General features: G+C 42.1%; 1 protein-coding gene across 1 annotated transcript; it reads left to right on the forward strand.

The window, feature by feature from the left end:
* Positions 1–275: 275 nt before the first annotated feature.
* On the forward strand, positions 276–17,458 carry gpr37b (G protein-coupled receptor 37b). The gene is made up of 2 exons (XM_038738994.1): positions 276–2,028; positions 12,068–17,458. Exons 1-2 carry the CDS (start codon positions 967–969, stop codon positions 12,884–12,886), a joined length of 1,881 nt encoding a protein of 626 aa, XP_038594922.1. The 5' UTR covers positions 276–966; the 3' UTR covers positions 12,887–17,458.
* Positions 17,459–23,607: the final 6,149 nt, after the last annotated feature.

Consider the following 23,607-nt stretch of genomic DNA (forward strand, 5'->3'; position numbering starts at 1 on the left):
TGAAAGAGATGTCTTTTAAGAGTTGCTTTTCATTTGAAACACGTGCAAATATATCTCTACCTATACTGACAGTTTTCTGGCCTATTTGCTTTTAAACGAATTAGATATGCTACAAAGATAAAACGGCATCCGCTTAAATGTTAAAGTGAGTCGATATCACAGCGCCGCCTGTGCGAAAAAATTAAAAGCTGGGTAATATATTTATTAGCACGTCTGTCGGGCGTGGCTGGCTTGTCTGCCGGGGGGGCTGTAGCCGTAGTCTGCTCCGGGGCTGCTGGATGCTCCGTGATGGATGAGGAGTGACAGATCGGGGTTAGCCGCCAGGGGAGTCCATTTTCTTCCCGAGGAGAAAAGAAGGAGGTGAGACACTGGACGCAGAAGAGGAAGAGACGTGAAACAGACCAATTTGTACCCCTCCTCTTTCCCTCTCTCTCGCCCCTCTCTCTCTACTCCTGTGCATCACAACCTAGTGGGCTTTACCCGGACTGCACCGCATTGACGCTACTGCTGCCAGCCGACCCAACCCACTAAACTAACGCACTGACACAGTGAATCGGTCTTTTTGGATACTATTACCCGCAGCTGGTAACTGGATGCTGTGCGGGATTGCGTGCGTGGATATGCAGCATTTCCCTTCTCTTGCTCGCTTTGCTCCTGCTCCGTTCTCTCTGGACAACGATTCGCTGTCCTGTTCGGTAATGTCAAGACTTTGGGAACGGGAGTGAGTCGTGGAGGAGGTGGCAATTTGGAGACTACTGCATACTGCACCGCAAGAAATCTGGAGCTAACTCACAAGTTTGCAGAGCTCACGTCATGTATGTAGCTGTTTACTTGAAACCCTGAGCTCCCACCCCTCTGCTGTGTCCAACATGGGTGTTGACTGAATGGGAGAGTATCCCCGCGCTGCCACAGAGGTATGAAGATGCACTTGTGAGGATTAAAACTGCGCTCAGTAATTCCTGGACCATGCAGATTCTGCCGCCTAGGACGTTATTTGTGTTGTTAGCTCATGCACATGTATTATTATCTCTAAGAAATAATGGAGAAGTACGAACTAATGAGGACAGCAACACAAGCTCATACTCTGCCAGGACTTTCCACGGGTCACTCAGGGAGAGTCATCAAAATAAAGCCAGGGACCGTGCGCTCTCGCCGGGTTACGCCACAGGTGCGTCATCGGCGGAACTACAATCGCAGCGGGCAATTATGCGTGGGACCCTTAACTCCACTTACCCCTGGAAAAGGGTAATTGCAGAAGAAACGTGGCGAATTGGACACAACAAACGCGACTTCAGTAGGACTGTGACACCCGTGGAGGATCCCAACGCCTTCTCACATTGGGGCCCGACGCGCCACCATAATAAGAGGATAAAGTTGAATGGCGGTTTTAGTAGTACGGGGACGCCAGCAGGTGGACACTACAATGCGCCTAAGCCCTCTTCAATGGGCCGGGGAGACGGAGGAGGGGGACCCGAGGAGGGCGATAGGCACAAGAGAGGCACAAAAGACGAGCAGAAGAAAGCCTGGAAGAGGGGGAGAAACCGGCTGAACAAAAGCTCAGTGGTTTTGGCTCAGCCTCACGCGTCGCCGTGGGAACCCATCCCCAAGCCGGTGGCCCTCACCTCCACCGACCTGCCCTTTGACCTCTTCACCAGGAGGACTGAGTTCTTCACTTTCAGAGAGGAGAACCCCTGGGACGCCACGCCGATCACCCCTCCTAGCTCGCAGGATTTCGGGGACGAGATCAAGAACCCCTTTTACCCGGTGACAAGTGAGACTTATGGCGCTTACGCGATCACGTGCGTCTCCGGGGTCATCTTCCTGGTGGGGATAGCGGGCAACATCGCCATCCTGTGCATCGTGTGCCAGAACTACTACATGAAGAGCATCTCCAACTCACTGCTGGCCAATTTGGCCGTCTGGGATTTTGTGCTCATCTTCTTCTGCCTGCCCATGGTGGTTTTTCATGAACTGACGAAGTCCTGGCTGCTGGGGGAATTCACCTGCAAAGTGGTGCCCTATGTGGAGGTAAATGCATTCAGTTCTTTCTTGTATTTTTTATTTTGCTCTGAATGTGTCGGGGACAATTATTTCAGATTGGAGTGGAGTTTTGAAGCAATGCCTACAGGCAGGATTGCCTTCTGCAGGGATGACAGATGGTAAATGAGGCTCATCCAGTGTCATTTACATATCACCCACCTTGTCTGAATGTGATCGCACCTCTATAGTGACAATAGACATAATCTGCTGGGGGCATGACAGTGCACAGGCAGGGCTGTAGGATATCAACAAGGAGAGTCTGTTTGTCACTTGTACACCTGCTATTGGAGAGAGAGAGCCTCACCTAGCACCTCAAGGCATGTAGACAAGACACACACACGTGAATACACACCAGTATGTAAGGTAATAGTTCACTATCTTCCATTCACTCTGACTTATACACAACCCTCTTTCTCATGTTGCTGTCACTACACATACAGTTGAAAAAAATCTCTCTCCTTGTCCTTGATTTTCTGTTTGTCTTTAGTAGTGGATGGATGCTAGACAGGTTGTTTACACCATGTTGATGCCTTCTCTATGTGTGTTCACTGCAAATACCCAAGTGTCAGATATATTGTCAAGGTGAATGTCTTTTGTATGATACAGGGGTTTCCAGCTCAGGGGTCTTAAGCTTGTTTTTGGTCATTGTCACCACCTGGCTTAAGGAAGGACAAAGAGGGGAGACAGCACATATGATCTGAAAGCTTTATCAGTGAACTTACAGTATGGGTGGCGCCTTTGGTGCATGAGTAAGTGAGAGATGTGCTGTGCAGTGCAGCAAAAAGAGGAAAGCCAATGTAACCAAACCCATAAAAGATGTTAGGAGAGAGAGAGAGAGAGAGAGAGAGAGAGAGAGAGAGAGTGTGTGTCTGACTTTCTCTCTCGCAGTGAGCCAGAACAGGTCTCCAGAATTCGACTCAGCCCTCCAGAGGATACTGAGCCCACAGACATAGAGGGCTGTCACATCATGAAGTGATGATATGTGCAGGTAGATTGTATGTTATTATCCTCATTTTGTCTTCATGTTAGACAATCAACTTTGACAAGAAACATACCTGAATAGCCATTTTTAGTCATGTAAGTACAGACATGTGAAGACCAGTCTAACAGCTAGAGAAATGTGAATATGCTTTGCAGTCACATATTCACCTAAAACTGGAGTATAGTTTGAGTTGAGTAGTAGTAGTGTGTGTTGGAGTCGAAAGGGCCACTGACAGTATTACATGCAAACATTTACATGCTACCTTGCATCCGCACCATTTTCTCTTATTTTTTGAAACTGACCATGTTCTATGATACATGTACAGTATCTCATGCTGGATTTAATTTGCAAATGCCTTGTGAGTGCAATGAATAGAGTGTGTTTTAATAATTGGGGGATCAGACAGAATCCCTCCCTGTGTTATTGCATATGAGCTAGCCAAGGACCACAGGATATTATTTAATAGCTTTAATAACATTCTTACAGTGCATAGACCAAATGGCTATTTTTCTTAATGTAGAGTGAGAGAGAGAGAGAGAGAGAGAGAGAGAGAGAGAGAGAGTGTGTGTGTGTGTGTGTGTGTGTGTGTGTGTGTGTGTGTGTGTGTGTGTGCATGCGCATGTGTCAAAACAGGCCGTGAGTAATGCAGCCTGGGGCTCACTCTCTCCCTGTGGAACATTCAGGGAAACACACAGAGACACACACATTCACCCTATGTAGTGACTTTATTCTTCACTTAACCCAAATTCGGTCACAGGGGATATCAACATTTGGCCTAAAATAAAGACACACATACTCAGTCACACGTGCTTGAATCTACACACTCTACACACACACACACACACACACACACACAACACACACACGGGCACTTCCACACAAACATGAAGCCCAACTTCACGTGTGCATGCATGCATGCATAATCAGAAGGTGGTATAGATAATGTATCACAGTCCCCTGAGAGGAGCTTCCCATGGTGCTGCCTTCAATAAACCTTGTTTTATTCAGTGTTTAGTGGAGCATGGAATTTTCCAAATCCTCAAGAGAAAGCAATTTTAGGTGCGAAATGTGAGAAAACATGGCAGGAACGCTGCACATAATAAATATGTGGGTTACAGCCACCCTGCATTATTTCAGATGACGCTCCTATTTCATGCTGCAGTCACTGCAGACAACCCCTCTAGGATGCACAGAGCCGCAAATTCAGGCAAAACTAATGGGCAATAATTGGGTTTTTGCACCTGGCAGTTGATTTGGATAAGACTTGAAAGTGGGTTAAAATAACAAATAACCAGTGCAGTAAGCATTTTATAAGCCAGAAGGGGAAATTAGTCATTTGTCAAGGTTCATTCAGAACCATGCTGCTGTAACGCGATGATTTAAAAAACTTTTTGTCTCATTACCCCTAAAATAAAGAGATCCTTATGAATCACCAACTGAAAAGCATAGAATGTTGAACTCTAATAGTAAGACAAATTGTGTATCTTTGTCATGCAACATTGCTTTTTTTTATTGGTGGATACCTATTGGCTAAGATGAACACAGTTGTTCACAAGATTATTTTCATGATGCTGGTATGAGGTCGACACTGCACATCTTATTGTTGAACAATGTGGTATCTGAAAACATCTAAAATTATGTGTATGGAATATATAATGCAATAGTATATTTAGCGTTAAATTGGGTGAATTTGTCACTTGTCATTTGCAAAACCCTGTTTATATGGTTTTCATGCATGTCTCTCAGTTGTTATTGAACTATATGTATTGGTCTAATGATCACTCCCATTAGTTGACAGCAACAGTTGTGTTCACACCTCCTTTTTAAACCTTTAGAGATAATTGCCATTTCCATCATGGGACATAAATCTGTCAACTCTCTAAAGACTTATTCTCACTATACGTCTACTATACTATACGTCACTATATGCTGAAAAAAAAATTGAGCCATAATGGCTTGTATTGATGGATAGCACATGTGCATTTTAAAAAATTCAAATGAGAGTAAAATTTTGGTGATAATATACATAATGTCCCTGCTTGTAGAAAAACAGGTGTCATTACATACATCTTTAAGTGATACTATTTGAAAACGTTATTGAGTCCTTATATGCTACAAGGGTATACTGAAAGGACTGACGCTCCCAGTAAAATTTCACTCACACTCCCTGTTTTGCACTGTTCTTGTCTGTGATATTTTACCGTATTACACTATGTGGTGAATCATTTAGTTTGTGTTCCTCATTTATACATGTGGCGTCCACTGTTCCGTGCAATACCCTGTGGTCAGAAACTGTAGGCCGTCTGTGCTAGGGTACAGTGGGCTTACAGAAATAGACTATTGAAGCCGGGCAAGAAAGAGGCTGAGGAAAGTGAGAGAGCAATAGATTAAGAAAGAGAGAGAGGGAGGGGGGGGGATGTATTGGTGGTAATGGCAGGACATACATCAGCTCGACACATTCACTGTTCCAACTCACACATGCTCACACGGTTACACTTTCAAGCAACCAAATCAGTTCATCGGAGTCCCTGCATGGTTGTGTAACGTCCAGGAATATGTAGCCATTTCGCAGGACCAGGGGAGCCCGTGTCCAAACACTGCTCTCTTTGCAGTGTTCCTGTATTCCAAATTTATAGCTTCCCCAATCACCAGATATAACTACTGTACGGTGACTGAACATTTAAGGGTAGCTCTGGGGATTCCGCCTCCTTCTTATATCAAGAAAGTCAATGAAAAAATACCCAGTCTCTTACCATAAACAGTTATATACAGTCATCCCCATGTCTATCTGTCTGTTTATCTATCTATCTATCTATCTAGCCAGTAGAAACACACACATAAAGTCAGTAGGGTGTGCTGATCCCCCAGATGGGTGGGATGGCCTTCTCTCCACTGATCACTGCCCACGGCTGTTCTCCATCTCTCTCTCTGCATCAGCTATCTGTGATTAGAAGCAAGCCTCGGGGGAAGACACACTGACACACACACACACACACACACACACACACACACACACACTTCCATACAGTATAAAAATATTTGGACACACACACTGAATGCACACATACAGTATGAACACTGTGGCAACACACTAGATCTCATGCACTCTCCGTTTCTGAGGCCCCATCTCTTAGGCACCCGAATGAGCGTTAATTGGAAGATATGTAAATTATTCAGGGTATATAATTAGTGGCTCTACATAATGCATGATGGTGAGTCAATTCAGTCAGCTCTTTGTCCGTGGATGAGTAGATATTGTGTTTTTTTATGATGAGACAAGACCACACAACAGCATGGAGCAAAGATTAGGCTTGCTGTTGGATGCAATTAACCAAATTGATAATTATCCATGTAAATATGAAATATTCATTGGATGATTTACATTAATGAGTTAGATAGGTTGGTGATATAAAAACGAGAACAGCTATCAGTTTCAGATCAACACGGAACAGGCTGACCTGTAGCCGGCCTTTATGGAACAGAAGAGAATTGTGCACATTTCGACAGGGACCAATGATCTGGAACTGGACCAGATCCAGCAGTTTCTGTATACTAGGGGAAATATGCCACAGGTCAGGATGGAAATTAATTGAATAGAAATTTATTCTTCAGAAGAAACTGCCTCAGACACTATGTAAAAGGCAGAAGGCAACGAATAGAGTGGCATACTGTGATGGATTGTTGTAGTAATTCAATTAAAGAAAAGGGAAAAGCAAGAAAGATGAACATTTGTGAGTGCTTGCCCTACTTATTTATGAATTCTTTCGATCACATCACACTATCTTTCTCAGCTGGACAAGACTCCAGGAAGTTACGGCTCCCGGCCAAGAAATAGTCTGGCACGTACGTAATCCCTCCCCTCCCAATAACATGTTAATTGGTGAAAGGGGCTGGTATGTAGAATCTGTTAACTTTGGACAGAGCAAGGCTAGCTTACTGTACAGACGTTTGAGTGATATTGATTTTCTCATCTAACTCAAGGAAGAGAAGAAGCATATTTCCCAAAATGTCAAACTATTTCTTTAAAATGGTTAAAGGAAAAAAAAACTAAAACTCCCTCTGCTGAGGAAGATCATGTGATATGATTGAAAGATCCAGAACCGCTACTAAATGTACCTTGTGATGAATAAGATTAGAATAGAATAGTTTAGCTTGAAGGTTCAATTTCTTGACCTTGGAAATAGTAGCTTTACAAAACAATTTTCAACACAAGGTCCACTTACTTGGTGTTTCCAAAGCTTTCAACCACATCCCATATCACAAGACAGATTCCCTACTTATGTCAACAACTACACCATCTCCATGACTGAGCAACTCCATCCACTGAGATGAGTGGAGAATGTTTTTGTCAAGCTAGAATAGAATAGATCGAAAGACAGTACCCCCACAACCCTGTACGCAGAATAAGCACAACACAATGCCATACACAAAGTAACGAAGGTATAGCCTTTTAAAGTTCTACGCTCTAACATCTTCAGAGGAATCTTTATTAGCCCACAAGGATGGATTTATACATAATCCGACAAACACACACACACACACACACTCCTATGTATGCACCATCCACACTTATAGTCGCATACACACACCAATGACATACAAATTTTAATAATTCTGCATACATGAGGATGTGCACAGACACACACATACTCATTAATGGGCATGTATGCTCACATATATCAGTTTTCTGTCTCTTCCAGACACACAGCCTAGCTGTTAGATGGATGGTGGCTGTCAGTGGCAGGGTCTCTCCGGTCAGAGTTATGGTCTGCTGAAGCCTGCACTGGGTCACACAAACTAGAAACAGGACTGCAGCTGGAATAACCCTTTGCCTCCCTGGCTCATTACTATAAGACTCTATGTGAGTGTGTGTTGTTGTTGTGTCTCCACATTAGCCCATTTATCACCCGATAGCACCCATTACCACTGACAGTGGCTGCAGTCACAGTATGGCCGCAAAGGCTCCACTGGTCCTTGTTAAAACCCAATTAATAAGACAAGGCCTTTGTGACACCAGCTCACAGAAACTTTAATCAGCAAGTTAATGGGCCGTTATTAAAAACAGCAGCAGAGGAAAATGTCTTTCTCACCCGCTGTGCCGATAGATGGCCACAACCTGAAAAGCGTGTTGTGGATGAAAGGCTGTTTCATGTTCTTTTTTGTTTTAGTCCTTGAACTCCAAGGTTCAGAAGAAATATATGATGCGAAGTGGAGAAACGTCACTGAGTTACTGTACATGTTGTAAATCATCATTTTATGACACGTCATTTTGAAATTTTAGTTTTGAATTAAGGAGGTCAAAGGAAGTAGTTGTAATAATAACACAATTTACAGAAAACTGTACATTAAGGGAATACTTTGACATTTTGGGAAGTCTCATGTCTGTACAGAAAATATACAGCCACAGCAAGTACCTGTTAGCTTAGCTTAGCATGTAGACTGGAAACAGTTAGCCTGGCTATGTCTAAAAGTAACAAAATACATACAATCAATTTGATCAAACACATATCAAACATGCATTATGAGGGGCTATGTGGCCTAACCCCCACCCATAAGACCCCAACTCAAAAATGAGATAAAACGTTGTGATATACTGCTAAGCTAACCAGGGGCAGGCTGGTTCATGTTATTTAGCGTACAGTCACAAGAGTTGTCTCAATCTTCTCATCTAACTCTTGGTAAGAAAGCAAATAGGCATATTTCACTAAATATTGAACGTTTCTTTTAAAGGAGAGATTGGGGGCAAAAACATCACTCTGGTATAATACATTACTGTTTTAAGTAAGTGAGATTTAAATGATAGTATTTTAGTAGCACCATTTCCATCCCTAAGGCGAGCAGGACTGTCATCTTGCCAGCAGGTAAAATGAGCATGGCAGGGTCAACGTTGCTCTTTGGGGAGAAAAATGACACATTAACATTGTTAATCATTCTGAAGATGCCATGGCTTATTTCTCCCTGTCAGTTTAGACTCTAACTAACTGATGTGTCAATCTGCTTTTGTCTTCTATTCACTCTCATTTCGTTCATTCTTAGTTTCTCCCACTCCTTTTCCCTCTTCCATTCTTCTGTCCCTGTTTCTCAGTCCCTCATTTGCATAACCCCCTTTCCACAAACACACAGCTTCATCACCCTACCAGGCCTGACTCTTCGACTCTCTCTCTCTCATCTCCCCTCTAGTACAAAGCTATGCTTGTTCATCCTGCCCTTGCTCTCCGCCCCAACACGCTGATCAAAGCTGGGTTGCCTGGTCCTCCATGACAGCCTTTAAAGCCATTCCAGCCCTGTTGTTCAAGCCATGAAATATTCACTATGTGGAACCACCTGTCCATGTGTACTGGTTGGATATTTCTGTGGATGGGTGTGTGCATGTGCATGTGCATGTGTGTGTGTTGAAAGTCACCACACAGGTGTGGTGTGGCTTAGTGGGCATGTTTATAGAGAAAGAAGTGGGTCACAAGTAGAGTGTGAGATGATGCTTCTATTTGAATAAAGAAAAACAACTTTATTTTCTAGCGATGGAGGGCCAATCGACAGGGGCCAATTAAGTTATTTTTAACTGTTAGACTTTGGCGATAAGAAGCCAGATTGATGTCTGAACCAACAGCTGTCAAAAATACCTCAACATTTTCCATAAAAACACTAGAATATATTGCTAACATGCAACGTTATCATGTGTGAACTGTGGAGTGGGATGGAGAAATTAATAGCAGCGAACAAAGTGAACGTTATCCACACTGACAGATGAGTTAGAGGATGAAGTGAGCAGAGATGCAAGAAAAAGTTTTGTACCATAAAAGTCCCAGACGGATTCTCATCTCTTCATGGATATTACACACAACACACTATAACTCAGTAAAACATATTTATATTTTTATATATTTTACATTGCATTTTGATATTTTTTGTGTCAGTTTAAATTGCCATTTGAAACCTTATGTGTATTACATGTCATTACAACATTTCACTGTGTTTACAACACGTCAGGTAGCGGTAAACTGAGTGTGTTTACTGTAATGCCTACACACATTATATGCCCTCATTAATGTATGATTTGCTGCTCAGTTACAGTACAAGCGATCCAATCCACACTTTAACTCAGAATTAGGCTGTTTTGTGGACAGTGTTAGCTAACTGTCTTCCCGCGATGCCAGCTTTTTAGAAAACAAACGCAAATCCTGTCAGTGCAACTTTACATGAGCATAATTGACTTTTCTGAGCTCTTTATAATCTAACTTACCAGCTAACAACACTGGTTGACACTGATGAAAATAAGCTTAGCTCAAGACTGCTGCACAGTCACAGTCTGTGTTTATTTCATTTTTGGTGGCTGGCTTTCCAAGCCTGGGTAACTAACTTGTAAGATGACAACATCTGTCCAGTGCACTGATTTTGACACCTGCCTAAATCGCCCCTAAGGCTTAAATCTACTCATGAATAATTACTGTTCCGCTATGGCTAAATTTAAAAACAATTCACTACAATTACAGTTACAAGATTGTGGCAGGATGATAGGTAATAAACTGTCCTGGAGCTTGTTGGCGATTTGTCTGCCCCACTTACCCCTCGCTGTTTCATATGGTCGCCCTTTATTAGTCTGGTTAGGGTGTACATGTGTGTCAGAGGGCGTGTGTGTGTGTGTGTGTGTGTGTGTGTCAGGCCTAGATACACATCTTGCAGTGTGCGTACATCTATATCTGTCCAGGAAGTGTGTGTTTAGAGCACTAAAGCCGTGGCTCACTGGGGCCATCTGGGAAGCTGGCTGTTGTAATTACATTTGATATGAAGGGAGGAATGGAGGTAGGAAAGGAAAGAGGGATAGATAAAGGGGAACATGGGGTGAGGAGAGAAAGGAAAGGAAAAAAAGAGGAGAGATAAGGAGAGACAGCGGGAGAAAAGGTGAGACAGGATGGAGGATGGTGGGGGTCAGTGGCTGTTCTGGCAGATTTGGTGCTGGAGGCAAAATTATGGATGGAACTGGTTCATCTAAAGACAGAAGTACACACACACACACACACACACACACACACACACACACACTCCAGCTGCAGAGTGCTTTTTTGTAGGGTGCCTACTCTGCCAGAATGACTGTTAATCCAACAGATGCTTTCACACGCTGAGGAAATTTGTGAGCTCCCTGACAATTTGCACACTTTTTACATTGAGAACGTGGAGGCAGTGCCTGGTAATCGAGTGACACACTAACAGAACAGTGGAATGTTTAGGAAGTTGGTTAATTAGCATGACTGTCATTGAACAGGAAGTGTGTAAATACATTTAAATATATGAATGCAGTGACGACCACTTTAAATCCACCATGTCACTTGCTGGCTCTGTGTGTATGTGTGTGTGTGTGTGTGTGTGTGTGTGTCTGGTCTCACCCTATTTCTGTCTGTCTGTGCTTTCTTTTCTCACACAGACGTACACACATTCGGGGATGCTACACAGTGTTAATAGCAGCTCACAACCTTCCATTGTGCTTCTGTTGCTCCACTGCTTGTAATTACACCAGTGTCGGGTGAACCCTAAAGGCCAAAACCATTACTGAGCGTCCTGCTTGTTTATTTCTGTCAACTGGTAGAAAGGCCTTTGTTTGTGTGTGAGGCAAGGGAATCAACTTGTTTATTTTACAGGCAGCACCTTCTTTAGGTTTCTGCAAGATAATGTCAGACATTTTCTACATTGGAGATCGTTTTGTCAGTCCCTTGTTAATCTTTTATTTATTAAAGACTCAGAACCTGACAATCTCTACTATAACTAGGAAAATTGTCACATCACACAGCTCAGTCCCTCTGCCACTTCAAATGATTGTAGATTATCACTAGTACGAGGCTACTGTTAGCAAAAGCTCTAAGACTCCCTCTTTTCTCTATTACTCTCCGCTACAGTCGTGTGCATAAAGTTTTAAGATATAAACAGCATTCTTCAGGCACCATATAGTCTCTACAAGCCGCCAAGAGAAATTTCTATATATTTGCTTTACACAGTGACCAAAAAGACTCTTACTAGAAAAGATTCTTAAAATGTCTTTTTGTCTGTTTCCAGGTGGCCTCCCTTGGTGTGACCACCTTCACCCTGTGCGCTCTGTGCATCGACCGCTTCCGTGCGGCCACCAATGTCCAGATGTACTATGAGATGATCGAGAACTGCACCTCCACCACTGCAAAGCTTGCCGTCATCTGGATTGGTGCGCTCCTATTGGCCCTCCCAGAGCTCCTCATTAGACAGCTGGTGACTGAGGAAACAGGAATCCCAGACGAGCCCCCTGTTGAACGCTGCATTATCAGGATATCCACCTCTCTCCCTGACATGCTGTACGTGCTGGGCTTGACCTATGAGGGTGCCCGGCTGTGGTGGTGTTTCGGCTGCTACTTTTGCCTCCCCACCCTCTTCACCATTGGGTGCTCATTGGTGACGGCACGGAAGATCCGGCGCGCAGAGCAGGCCAGCGTGCGCAGCAACAAGAAGCAGATCCGACTGGAGAGCCAGATGAACTGTACTGTTGTGGCGCTGGCAATTGTCTATGGCGCATGCGTAGTGCCTGAGAACATCTGCAACATAGTTTCTGCATACATGGCGGCCGGGGTTCCTGAGCACACCATGTCTGTCCTACATCTTCTCTCCCAGCTGCTGCTCTTCTGTCGGGCCGCCGTGACGCCGGCACTGCTGCTTCTTCTGTGTCGTCCGCTGGGCAGGGCCTTCCTGGACTGCTGCTGTTGCTGCTGCTGCTGCAACCACGCACCCTCTTCGGCCACGGCTAGTGACGATAACGAACACGAGTGTACCACCGAGCTGGAGCTGTCGCCATTCAGCACCATCCGCAGGGAGCTGAGTAACTACACACCTGCTGGCTCCAACTGCTAAACTGACATTCCGCATCAGGGATGGAGATTTCACTAGCCTGCTATTAGCCTTTGGCTAGTATTTCTCAGACCCGGCTAGGAGAGATTTGCCTTACCTACTCTAGTCACATTTTTAAATGGGTGCATGAATAAAGTTGAACACGGAATAATCACATTCAGCCAGTGTCCTAAATCCTCAACTTTCCTTTCTTACAATAAAACTGTACATTTACAGTAACTGTGTAACACTTAGTTCCAGGAAAGCTAACAAAAAGCAAAATCATCTTTTCCCTCACGCCCTGGGGTGCTCTTAAAACAGGGTCAGTACATATTTTTAGCAATCCTGCCTGACCCTTTAAAACTTACAAACTTCCCTGCTGTAGACCTTGTATGCCTAAATATCTTTGAACAGTCGGGATGGCCTCTTAACCTGTCTGATGTCTGGTTCCTCACAAGAGGTTTGAATCAGGTTAATATCTTCAAATTACCTTATTCTGAAGCAGAAAAAAACCCTTGCTGTGTTTCCCACAGGCATCATGCTATTAGTGACAGGGAAAGGTCATAATATTTATACTGTACAATGTACATAGGGGAATTATTGTACAGAAAATGTTCTGTTACTGAAAGTGATGAGAAATGTATTTGGCCAACATAAATTATATTTATGAATGGGAAACTCTGCACTGTATATCTTCAAGGAGAAATAATCAATGCCAATCACGTTCCAAATGTGTCACTGTTGAAATTATGGGGACTTGGCTAATTAATCATAGAGCGCAGCCTTGTAAAATAACACAAAATACAGCATCCAGCTAAACATGTGTGCTGACACTGCCTATAGAAATACAGGACTCAGTTTACAGACTAGATCAGCTGTAAATGTACAGTTCATATATTGCTGCACACATGAGAACAAGGCTTATGATAATTAAACTAGTGCAGGGCGTCTCTGCAGTAATGACAATTTGCAAGTGGAAGACACAGAGAGGAGGGTGGACTGGAGCATCCAAATGTACACAACACTTACACTGTGTATTGAAAAATATCCAGTTGACTCAAATATAACTGGGCTGGTCTCAGAGATACATGAACATGGACGTGAGTGGAATCAAAAGGTTTGGAATGGACTAATTGAAATTAAATTAGTTGAATGGAGTGGAATGGAATCGAATCAAACACTACAGATTAAATTGAATGGAGTGAATATGAATTGAGTGGAAAATAATGGAACATAACACCGTATATAATTGAAAGAGATGGACTCAGCATGGACTGGACTGAAAATAAATATCTGCACTACACTGTTGTATCATGTTACGCCTTACACTTTGGGCTGTATATATACTGTACACTTTCTTTGGTGCTCTTATAATGAATGCGCTGTAAACAACAAAATCCATCGGTTTGACTTGGAATCGCAAGTAATTGAGCTGCGTACTATGTTTTTGGTCAAGAAGACAGATTGCAGTTTTCTGTGACTCTGGAATACATGAAAAATAGTGGGGTAAAAGAAGAAGAAAAAATTAATGTAGAGTTTCACAGAGTTGCCATGGACACAGGTAAGAGAGATCATATGAATCTTTAAGTATAAATACTGCCTTATTAAGAGTGACGGTTGCCAAATACATATGGCGGCACTTTATTTTACTGTACAGTGATTACTCAGAGTTGACTATATGTCATTGGTATATACTGATAGATCAAAAGGTAATTCCTAACATTGTATAAACTTCAATAGATGCAATAACAAACTAGTATCCAGCTATTTTTATTATTACATTGGTACAGAAATATAATTACTGGTAGTCTGGTTTTGTAACATATATACAGGTACAGTAATTAGCATCATTTACTAGGTGATTGCAACCTATAATTGAAATACAAAAAGTGCCAATACTCCATAATTACATGTAAAGATAACTGATTTAATGTAAATATAAGGGGAATTATATATTTGTACCAATAGTGAGTGCGCAAAGTTGATAGTAAATAGTTGCTGTTTCATTTTGTACATGTTAGTTATTTACAGTTTCTGAACTTTAAAACAGAGTGCTACCACAAGTGTGGAAAATAACTCGAAGGCAAGACCACAATTGACTGTTACCTAAACCTCTTCCCAAAACAGCGATTGTCCAATCATATCTGAGCAACCTTAACTAGGCAGGGCAGGTCTGTCAAGCTTTGGATTGCTCCTCATTCCAACGTAGTATCATGAGTGGGCTCTAGCAAGAGTGATACTTAGCATTTAAACAGTTTGAAGGGTGGTGTCTTTTTTTTCTAGCCTTCCAAAACCAAAAGCACAAGCATCAAATATGTAAGAAATGGATTAAACATTGTGTTTATTATCTGTAATATATGGTGGAATTGTTAGCATGTCGCCCCGCGATGGGCTGGCGACCTGTCCAGGGTGTACCCCGCCTTGCGCCCGATGTCAGCTGGGATTGGCTCCAGCCCCCCCGCGACCCTGTATGCAGGATAAGCGGTTGACGATGGATGGATGGATGGATGGATCTGTAATATATGGTGGAATTGTTAGCATGTCGCCCTGCGATGGGCTGGCGACTTGTCCAGGGTGTACCCCGCCTTTTGCCCGATGTAAACTGGGATAGGCTCCAGCCCCCCACGACCCTGTACGCAGGATAAGCAGTTGACAATGGATGGATGGATGGATGTTAGCATGTCCGGATTTTAGAAGTTTACACTCCGGCAAACTCTACCATTGTTTGCATTTGCCAAACACACTGGAAAGACTTTACCCTAAAAGCCTTTTCTAATATGTTAAATGTGTAAACATAGGCTGAAAATACAAACAAGTATGTAAGCTAAGCAGCCAAACATGGTTATGTTACAACAAAATAATAGTCTTTCAGCAAATAATCATGTACGTAGCCATCAAATTAAGGGTTTTCATTTTAAAATGAGTCAGCTCTCTGCCTATGTTAGCATAGTTAGCTAGCTAGCTACAGCTAATAAAATTGGTAAAAGTCATCAGCTAAAGATGAGGGGCAGCTTTTTTCTACTTCTGTCTGAAATTAAGGACCCACTGCTCAATAATTACTAAAAATTTCAATTGGTAAATCTGCTGCTGTTCATTGTAAATTGCACTGTAAAGTGCCATCCGAGAAAAGAAAGCTTTACAGCTATAGCAACACTAACTAAAGGGGGTGGGGCTTTACGGACAGTTTATTTTATAGCTTAAAGAAAAGTCCTGCTTCTTGACCTATCATACCCTTTGCAGTTTCATTACTTGAGTTTTTAAGGAGAACCGATGAAATTTGTGTCAACAGTGTATAAATTTACCAGTGTATTGTACTGTAAATCTGTTTTCTTAATCCTACCAATCAGACCCGAGTCAAAACAAGGTTCAAACCACTATCACAACTTATTATAATGCAGGTAAAAAATACTGAAAAATGAACAGCCCAAACATATGGCATTATGGCAGAGGTGTGTAGAGGGTTTCTGCGGATGACCAAAATTACTCTTAAAAGCTTTTATTTTGTTAAAGTAAAGTTAAGTTGTCAAAGTTAATAAAAAAAATATTTCTTTAAATATTTATAACTAACATTTATGGTGGTGAACTCTGTGATGACCCAGGTGTGATGTTCATTGGTATACTGTATATTGCTATGAATCTTTTGCATACAATTCTGCACTGCCAAACACCTTCTCTCTGTCTGTCTCTTGTGCTCTTGTGGTAGTAGCACACTATCTCTGGGTGTCTCTCTTAGCATGGAGGTCAGTTTGCCCTCAGCTCCATTAAAAACGGAAAGAGGAATATCACTACACAACATAAATCACAAAAGGTTTGACAGCGCCCAGGGCCAGTCATACTCAGAATATACGCATTCACAATAGCCAGAAACTGTGGATAAAGTTTTTTTCCCTTTGGAGGCAGCAACTGTTTGGCTGTAGTGAACTCCAGTTTATGAGCTTTAAGAGATCCAGGTGGATGTAGCCTCTGGTTGGCACTGCCTGCAGTTCTTCAAATTAATAGAGGAAATGAGCAGGAACTTAGCAGTGCTGCAACACAATGGCCTGCAGCCTGTTTGACAACTCTTTTTATTACCATCACTAACAGGGTATTGTGGGCCAATGTATAAACCTGTCCAGGGAGTTTATATGCCCTTGCACCAGCCAAGTTTCTACAATTATATCATGTCAAGAATTTGGGAAAGATTTTTTTGGTTTTTAGTTCAGTGAGTTGGAGCTGGAAGTCTGGATTTCTCCTGATTTTTGATGTGACCTAAGTGTAAACTGACCTCCTGAATCTGATTATCCTTTTCTGCATATTTCTGGGAGTATAGCTCATTCTAAATGGCTCCGTGTGTAGTAACGTGGTTCAAACTATTGATGAAGTGATTCTTGTAAATCAGTCAGTGAGACGTTTATTCTGAATTTTGTGAGTATCCTCTTCACTCTGAGCAAATTGTGTCTGTATTTGATACCTGAAAATGTAAGCACACAACCACTATTGTCTCTAAGTTTAGTCACTGGTTTCTAAATAGCTTTTTATATAGCCAAAAAACTGTCCCTTTGTTTATCAAATAACTTTATCTTGAAAACTGTATATTAAAATCCTAAATGTACTGTTTCTGTTGTGTTTTATTGTGTGTATTAAGGTCATGGGCTATATTTAACTAAACTTAAGTCTTCATAATCCAACAGTCTCCTCCAGCATATTCAAAGCAAATAAATAATCCAACCTCTTGCATCCATCCTAAAGGATATATTTTGCAATGTATATAACTGATGTTTCAGGGGTACTCCAGCAAATGAATATTGCTATTCCATAAAGTTGGGAGAGGCTGAGAGATCCTAGGCTCCAAAGCTCCTACAATTTCCATAATACAACTCAATAGCTGCAGTATGAGAATTATTATTTTCTCAGATGCTAAAGATTACATTATACAACTGAGTCTGAGCACTTCCCCCACAGGAAAACTGACCTTACTGTATTTGTAAAATGTGACTGGTCAAAGTGAAAAAGAAATTAACCAGATCCAGAGGTGCCACACACACACATAACATTTTAAAGTTTCCCTCTATTCAAAAATGTGTTTTGAGTTTCACCATGCAGAAGCATGTATGTGCAGAGTTTGACACTAGAAGCCTGTTTACTTATTCATCTGCTGAAGGGGGAAAGTTTAAGACATGCATGTTCAAGCATCACCGTTTTGACATCTTAACAAGACAGTTTTGACATCTTAACAGTTTTGCAACTTAAACAAGTCTGATGAGGAAACTTCAACCCTCCAGTGCACATACAGTATACCGAGAATGGACTTTTCAGTGAAGCTGGAGACATCTTCTGTCCAGCAGTTACATTTCTAAAAAGAACCATACGTTGCCTATTCCAAGTTTCTTGATTTTTCTATTTATCAATGTATAAAATGTTTGGAGGAAAAACCATGAGACACTAAGTATTACTCTAGTATTTTTTATGTTTTAAATATAAACTTTGAATTGAACATGATCATACATGGTCATCACCACACGGTAGACTTAGAAGGCATGAACAGAGAAAGCAACGTGATGAATCCTCATCAGTTGATATTGTTATAGCTTAAGTTGTAGTGCACTGTGGTTTACAAATCTTCTAATGTTGATGTTACATTTGTCAGCACTTGTTCCACACCAAAGCTGAAAAATTACTTTGCATTGTTGCCTCATAATCCTAGTCTAGTCAGGATTCACTCTGCGGCGTTAAACCTAACCTGACATGAAGTCACTTGGTCTGACATGTGACGCAATCATGGGACAGTTTTGGTGACCTGCCAACTTGTGTCATGTCATCTTTGCTATAACCTCACAGGAGGAAATCCAAACTATCTAGAGACTGACAGTAAATAATGTCACGCTCAAAAGCTTTATCTCTAGTGGTCTGACCTGGAAACAGGTGATGGAAGAGACATATATTGTGCAGTGTAGAGACTTGTCTGCAAGTGGATCATAACAAAGGAGCACTAGAAACAATGGACTGGGTAGCCTCGCAATGCCTCCGAGCCGACCGGAAGTACCCTGCGCTTTGAAGTAACATTTACTAGCGGCCAAAACGGTGGCTGAACCACAGTGAATCAATATATTTGACCGTCGCAACCCGAGCGAAATGACTCGTTTCGCTATCAGAATGTGATCCATTCGGTCGGTAACATTTAAAAAAGGCTACACCAGCCGCACGTTTACAATTTTACCCCCTATTTATGTTAGCGGAGGGCTAAACTGTAAGTTAGCCTGCTCGGCCGGCAAAAGTCAACACAGTAGACGCTGTAGTGCTACTGCCGACTAGCATTTGGGGGTATAATTTCAGAATGACGGACACACTTACGCACAAGTATAAATGCATAGCTACGTGCGTAGCCTACGGCGTAGGTATGCACGTAGACCCTACGCAGGAGTATAAATGGGCCTTAAGTCTCAGAACGTGTCCTCATGTCCTGATTTCCTCCTGTGTCTTAATGTTTCTTCCTCTTCACATGAACAGAGGACCCTTTAAATATTCATCAGTGATGTATCACTGTGCTCTGTTCTCCCGACACATCCTACACACCCTCTCTCTCCCTCCTCTTTTCTTTGTCTGTTGCATCCAAAGTGTTATACAACGATGACGATAGCGGCCGACGTCCTGGGTCTGTGTTTGCGATAAGGAAGCAGAGCAGAACTGTTTATACCTCCTGTAACAGAATTAGCTGTCGTGTTGAAACACTGAGCAGATGCCAGAATGCTTCCTCGGTCGTCTTGCTCTGTCCCCCAGAGGACGCCGCTCACTACCACTGTTGCGAGGAGGTGGTCGTTTTCATTTTCTCGCTATTTACTTACTCTGTTTCATGTCAAGACAGAAAGTGAGGGTTGGAAACACATGGGGGAAACGTGAGAAAGAACCAGACCCAAAGAAAAAGCATAATTTTAAGGCATTCATTTCTTATTTTTCATCCATTATTGTCAAATCAACTGCTCATTTTGCACTTTGAATCAAATCCACCAACAATCTGTCATTTATCTCTCAGACAGAAAAAGAGGAACCCCAATTATGAAACGTCTGATGAAAAGTGTGGAATTGTTAACTTTGAAATCCAGAATTCAGGCTTTTATCTGTTCTGTCTCCCATCTCCTCCCTCCTGTCACAGATGAAGCACAGATGAATGTGTGTGTGTGTGTGTGTGTGTCACAGGGCATCTCCTCCTACAAAAAAAAAAATAGCTGACAGCTGATGTGCCACTCATCTTTGTAATTTCCCCAAAACAGTTGGCCTCCTGCCAGTGCACTCGCTCACGCTCAATCAGCCTCAATCAGTGACACACTTGCTAACGTGTCTGCAGCCCCAACTGTGTGTGTGTGTGTGTGTGTGTGTGTGTGTGTGTGTGTGTGTGTGTGTAGCTGCTTATCTATCTTTTTGTTGTTTCATTATGTGGTTGTCTTCAAAAGCCTTTTTTCCCCCCCAATTCAGCTTCCTATTGTAGCAATGTCTTTTCATGATCATGCACTGAGAAGTTCTGATCCACTTTTTTCACTGTCACTTTATAACACTTTACACCTTATTTTCTTCCATTGTGTTTTGGGCTTTGAAAGACCAATTCTATACTTATACAACAACATACAACTGTGTGGGTACATTGCTCACATTGGTATGATGGTTGTCACATATCAATGTTTGATGGACACCAAAACATACATATAATTCATTGAGTTCTTCCCTACTTTCATATTACACTGAACATAATTACAAACGCAACACTTTCTCTATGTACACAAAAGGCCCATTTCGAGTGGCCTTTTATTGTGGCCACCCTAAAGCACACCTGTGCAATACCCATGCTGTCTGATCAGCATCTTGATCTGCCGCACCTGTGACGTGGATGGATTATCTCGGCAAAGGAGAAGTGCTCACTAACACAGATTTTGACAGATTTGTGAACGATATTTGAGAGAAATAGGCCTTTTGTGTGCATAGAGAAAGTCTTAGATCTTTTAGTTCAGCTCATGGGCAAAAACAAAAGTGTTGCATTTATAATTTTGTTCAGTGTAGATTAAGGAATGAAATGAGTCACTAAGGTTTCAGTAAGATGACAGAATTTAGGTATCGTCACCATCAGCTGCTGTCGACTAAAACAGGAGCAAAGAGTGGATAGGGTTACATCAATGATGTGGCGGGTGAGTACATATAGCTCATCTGTAACTGGTCACTTTTCTTCCAGTAAGAAAACCACACAATTTATTTCTGGGTTTTGGATGAAGTCAGAAATCGTCTGATCTGAGTATTCAACCCACCACTATATACCGTCATTTGTTGTATAAATCAGTTGTCCAATTAGCAAAGAACTAGCAAAGGAGATCACTCTTAAAAAAACACTTTTATGGAGTTAATGTAAGCAATGTGATCTTGGAATTAAAATAAGTATTTCCTGCTTTTCAGATGATAGACTCTGGCTGGTCCTAAGGGAAAATAGAGGAAAGATGGCTACCACTGTTGTCTCTTAGTACATATAGAAATTTTGGTTGTATACAACATCAAAACATGAAGACTATTTGGAGACTGCTTTTCAGTGATTCTTCTCCTCGCTACAGGTTTGTCCAGATCTACACCCACCTTTCTGTTTTTCCAAGTGTAACTGGGCATTCATTTAAATCAGGAAGTTCCTGCCAAGCAATCTGGCTGGGCTAAGGTTTTTCTGGCTGTGCTTTATGAATGGTTGCTAGGTAACCTGGGAGTTAAGTTACCATCTTTCTAACTTTCTCCTATTTTTCTGTTGTGTATATTGCACTGGAGAAAACCAGCCATTCAGGAACCGTGCATTGGTAACCTAATGAAAGAAATGTAATGAATGAAAATCATGCTAGCTTTTAAATTATGGGTACAAGCTACTGCTTTTTTTATTTTATATATTATACAAAATAATGTTTTGAGATAGTGTAGCCCTATTATTATCACAACCCAACCCGTCATTACTCCTGTCTAGTGACACCTGGTATGTGTATGAATGTGGCTTTTCCTTCAGATGAGTGTGGTATGCTTTGTGTTTTTGTTCTTTTTGTCTGTCTGTGTTCTCTTTCACCCTGTCCCTCTCTCTCTTTTTTCCTCTTGACTAGTCAGTTGCTGTGGGCATGGTCTTGGTCTCCTGATTAGCACTTTTCCACACCTGCCTGTCATCAGCAGTCACACACCTGATCTCCATTCAGCCACTGAAGACACTCCATATAGCCTATTCATAGTTTCCAGTCACGTGACATGCGCGGTGCCCCGGACGGCAGAACAACAGACCAGGATGGCGGCTCACGCAGCAAAAGCCCCTAAATTTCCCTTCCCATGATTATTTGGATCACCTCTCAATTGAAGAAAAAGAAAGAGATGGTTACAAACTGCAAGTGTTGGGCACTTGCGATCCAAATACAGCAACCACTGCCGTATTTATGCCGAAAAACCGCCAGGTCCCTGCCAGAGCTCGACTGCGTTTTATGTTTGCCTTGTGGAGAATCTCTCACCTTAAACTCCTGCCAAGGTTTTCTTTATCAGACAGAATTCTGTAGAAACACAGCCCAGGCTTGTCTCCTTGTCGATTAGTGCATCCGATAGCACAACAACTATTTGACATTTTGGCAACACAAAAATAACAAACTCAAAGTAACAGTGTATCACTTGCTTCCTTGTTGCTGGGCAACATAAAATGGGGCGTTCCCCTTGGAACGTAAAGTTATATGAAAACTATGAATACCAAGGCCTGTCTGACCAGTCAGCCCGTTCCACTGGACCCCTCTCACTCATCTGCCCACTACATTGACCAGTTCTGCCCAGCCACCAAAACACTCTGGTGAGTTTCCCCAACCCTGATCAAATACCTACCGTTTGAACTGTCTGATGTCTGTCCTGGTCTGCTTATGGGTTCTGGTCTACATCCTGACAATTATTGGTGCCCTAATCAATACTTTTTAATTGACAACAGAATGAATAAATGTTAAAAGGTTTCCCCAAAGAGAATTATCACCCAATTCTGCAGTTCCAGAGTGTTTTTTATATCTCTCAGCTCATTGTTTTGGTCTGCGGCCCCCAACTTTAATGTTATTGTCTCATTTTGTTCTTACCCTTATTTTTTTAGATGCAGCAGTTTCCCGCAAAAAAAGCTGATAAACCTACTCTACGCTACTTGCCAAGCACCAAATGGCAGACAGGCAAAGCTAGTTGGTGAACACAGCAGAACATTTTGCTGCTAAAGAGTGAGCTATTTGCATGCAAGCAGAAAGAAAGGTCCAGTCATGTAGAAAGTGAAACCGCAGCAGCAGCACACACACACACACACACACACACACACACACACACACACACACACTCTATTACATTTTGGTATTTACTGAGACTTTTCATTTTGAAGATTGTTATATTGCAAAAGATGTATTGAGGCTGTCCATTGGGATCTACTCAATAACATCCCTCCCTCTCTATTTCTCTTTCGTCGTCCCTTTCCCTCTCTTCTTTCTATACCTCTCTGTCTCCGGCCCCTTCATCCATTCATTTCTCCTCTTCTCTGAGCTCTACCCTGCCCTCTCATACATTTTAATGGCAGCAGTTTGATCTGGCTGGTCAAAAAACATTCAAATGCGTCCGCTCGTGTTGAATAAATACATAATTTAGTAACACAAGTCAACTACTGTTCAGCGTTGTGGAAAAGACAAGATAAATATTTCGCTTTCTGAAGAGTGGGTAGAATGGGATTTAGTCAGCAATGAGATGCTGTGTGTGTGTGTGTGTGT

Source organism: Micropterus salmoides, unplaced genomic scaffold (assembly GCF_014851395.1).
Source record: "Micropterus salmoides isolate LMB-PRFRI ecotype aquatic unplaced genomic scaffold, ASM1485139v1 Ms_hic_scaffold_23, whole genome shotgun sequence".
In the NCBI taxonomy this organism is placed as follows: Eukaryota; Metazoa; Chordata; class Actinopteri; order Centrarchiformes; family Centrarchidae; genus Micropterus; species Micropterus salmoides.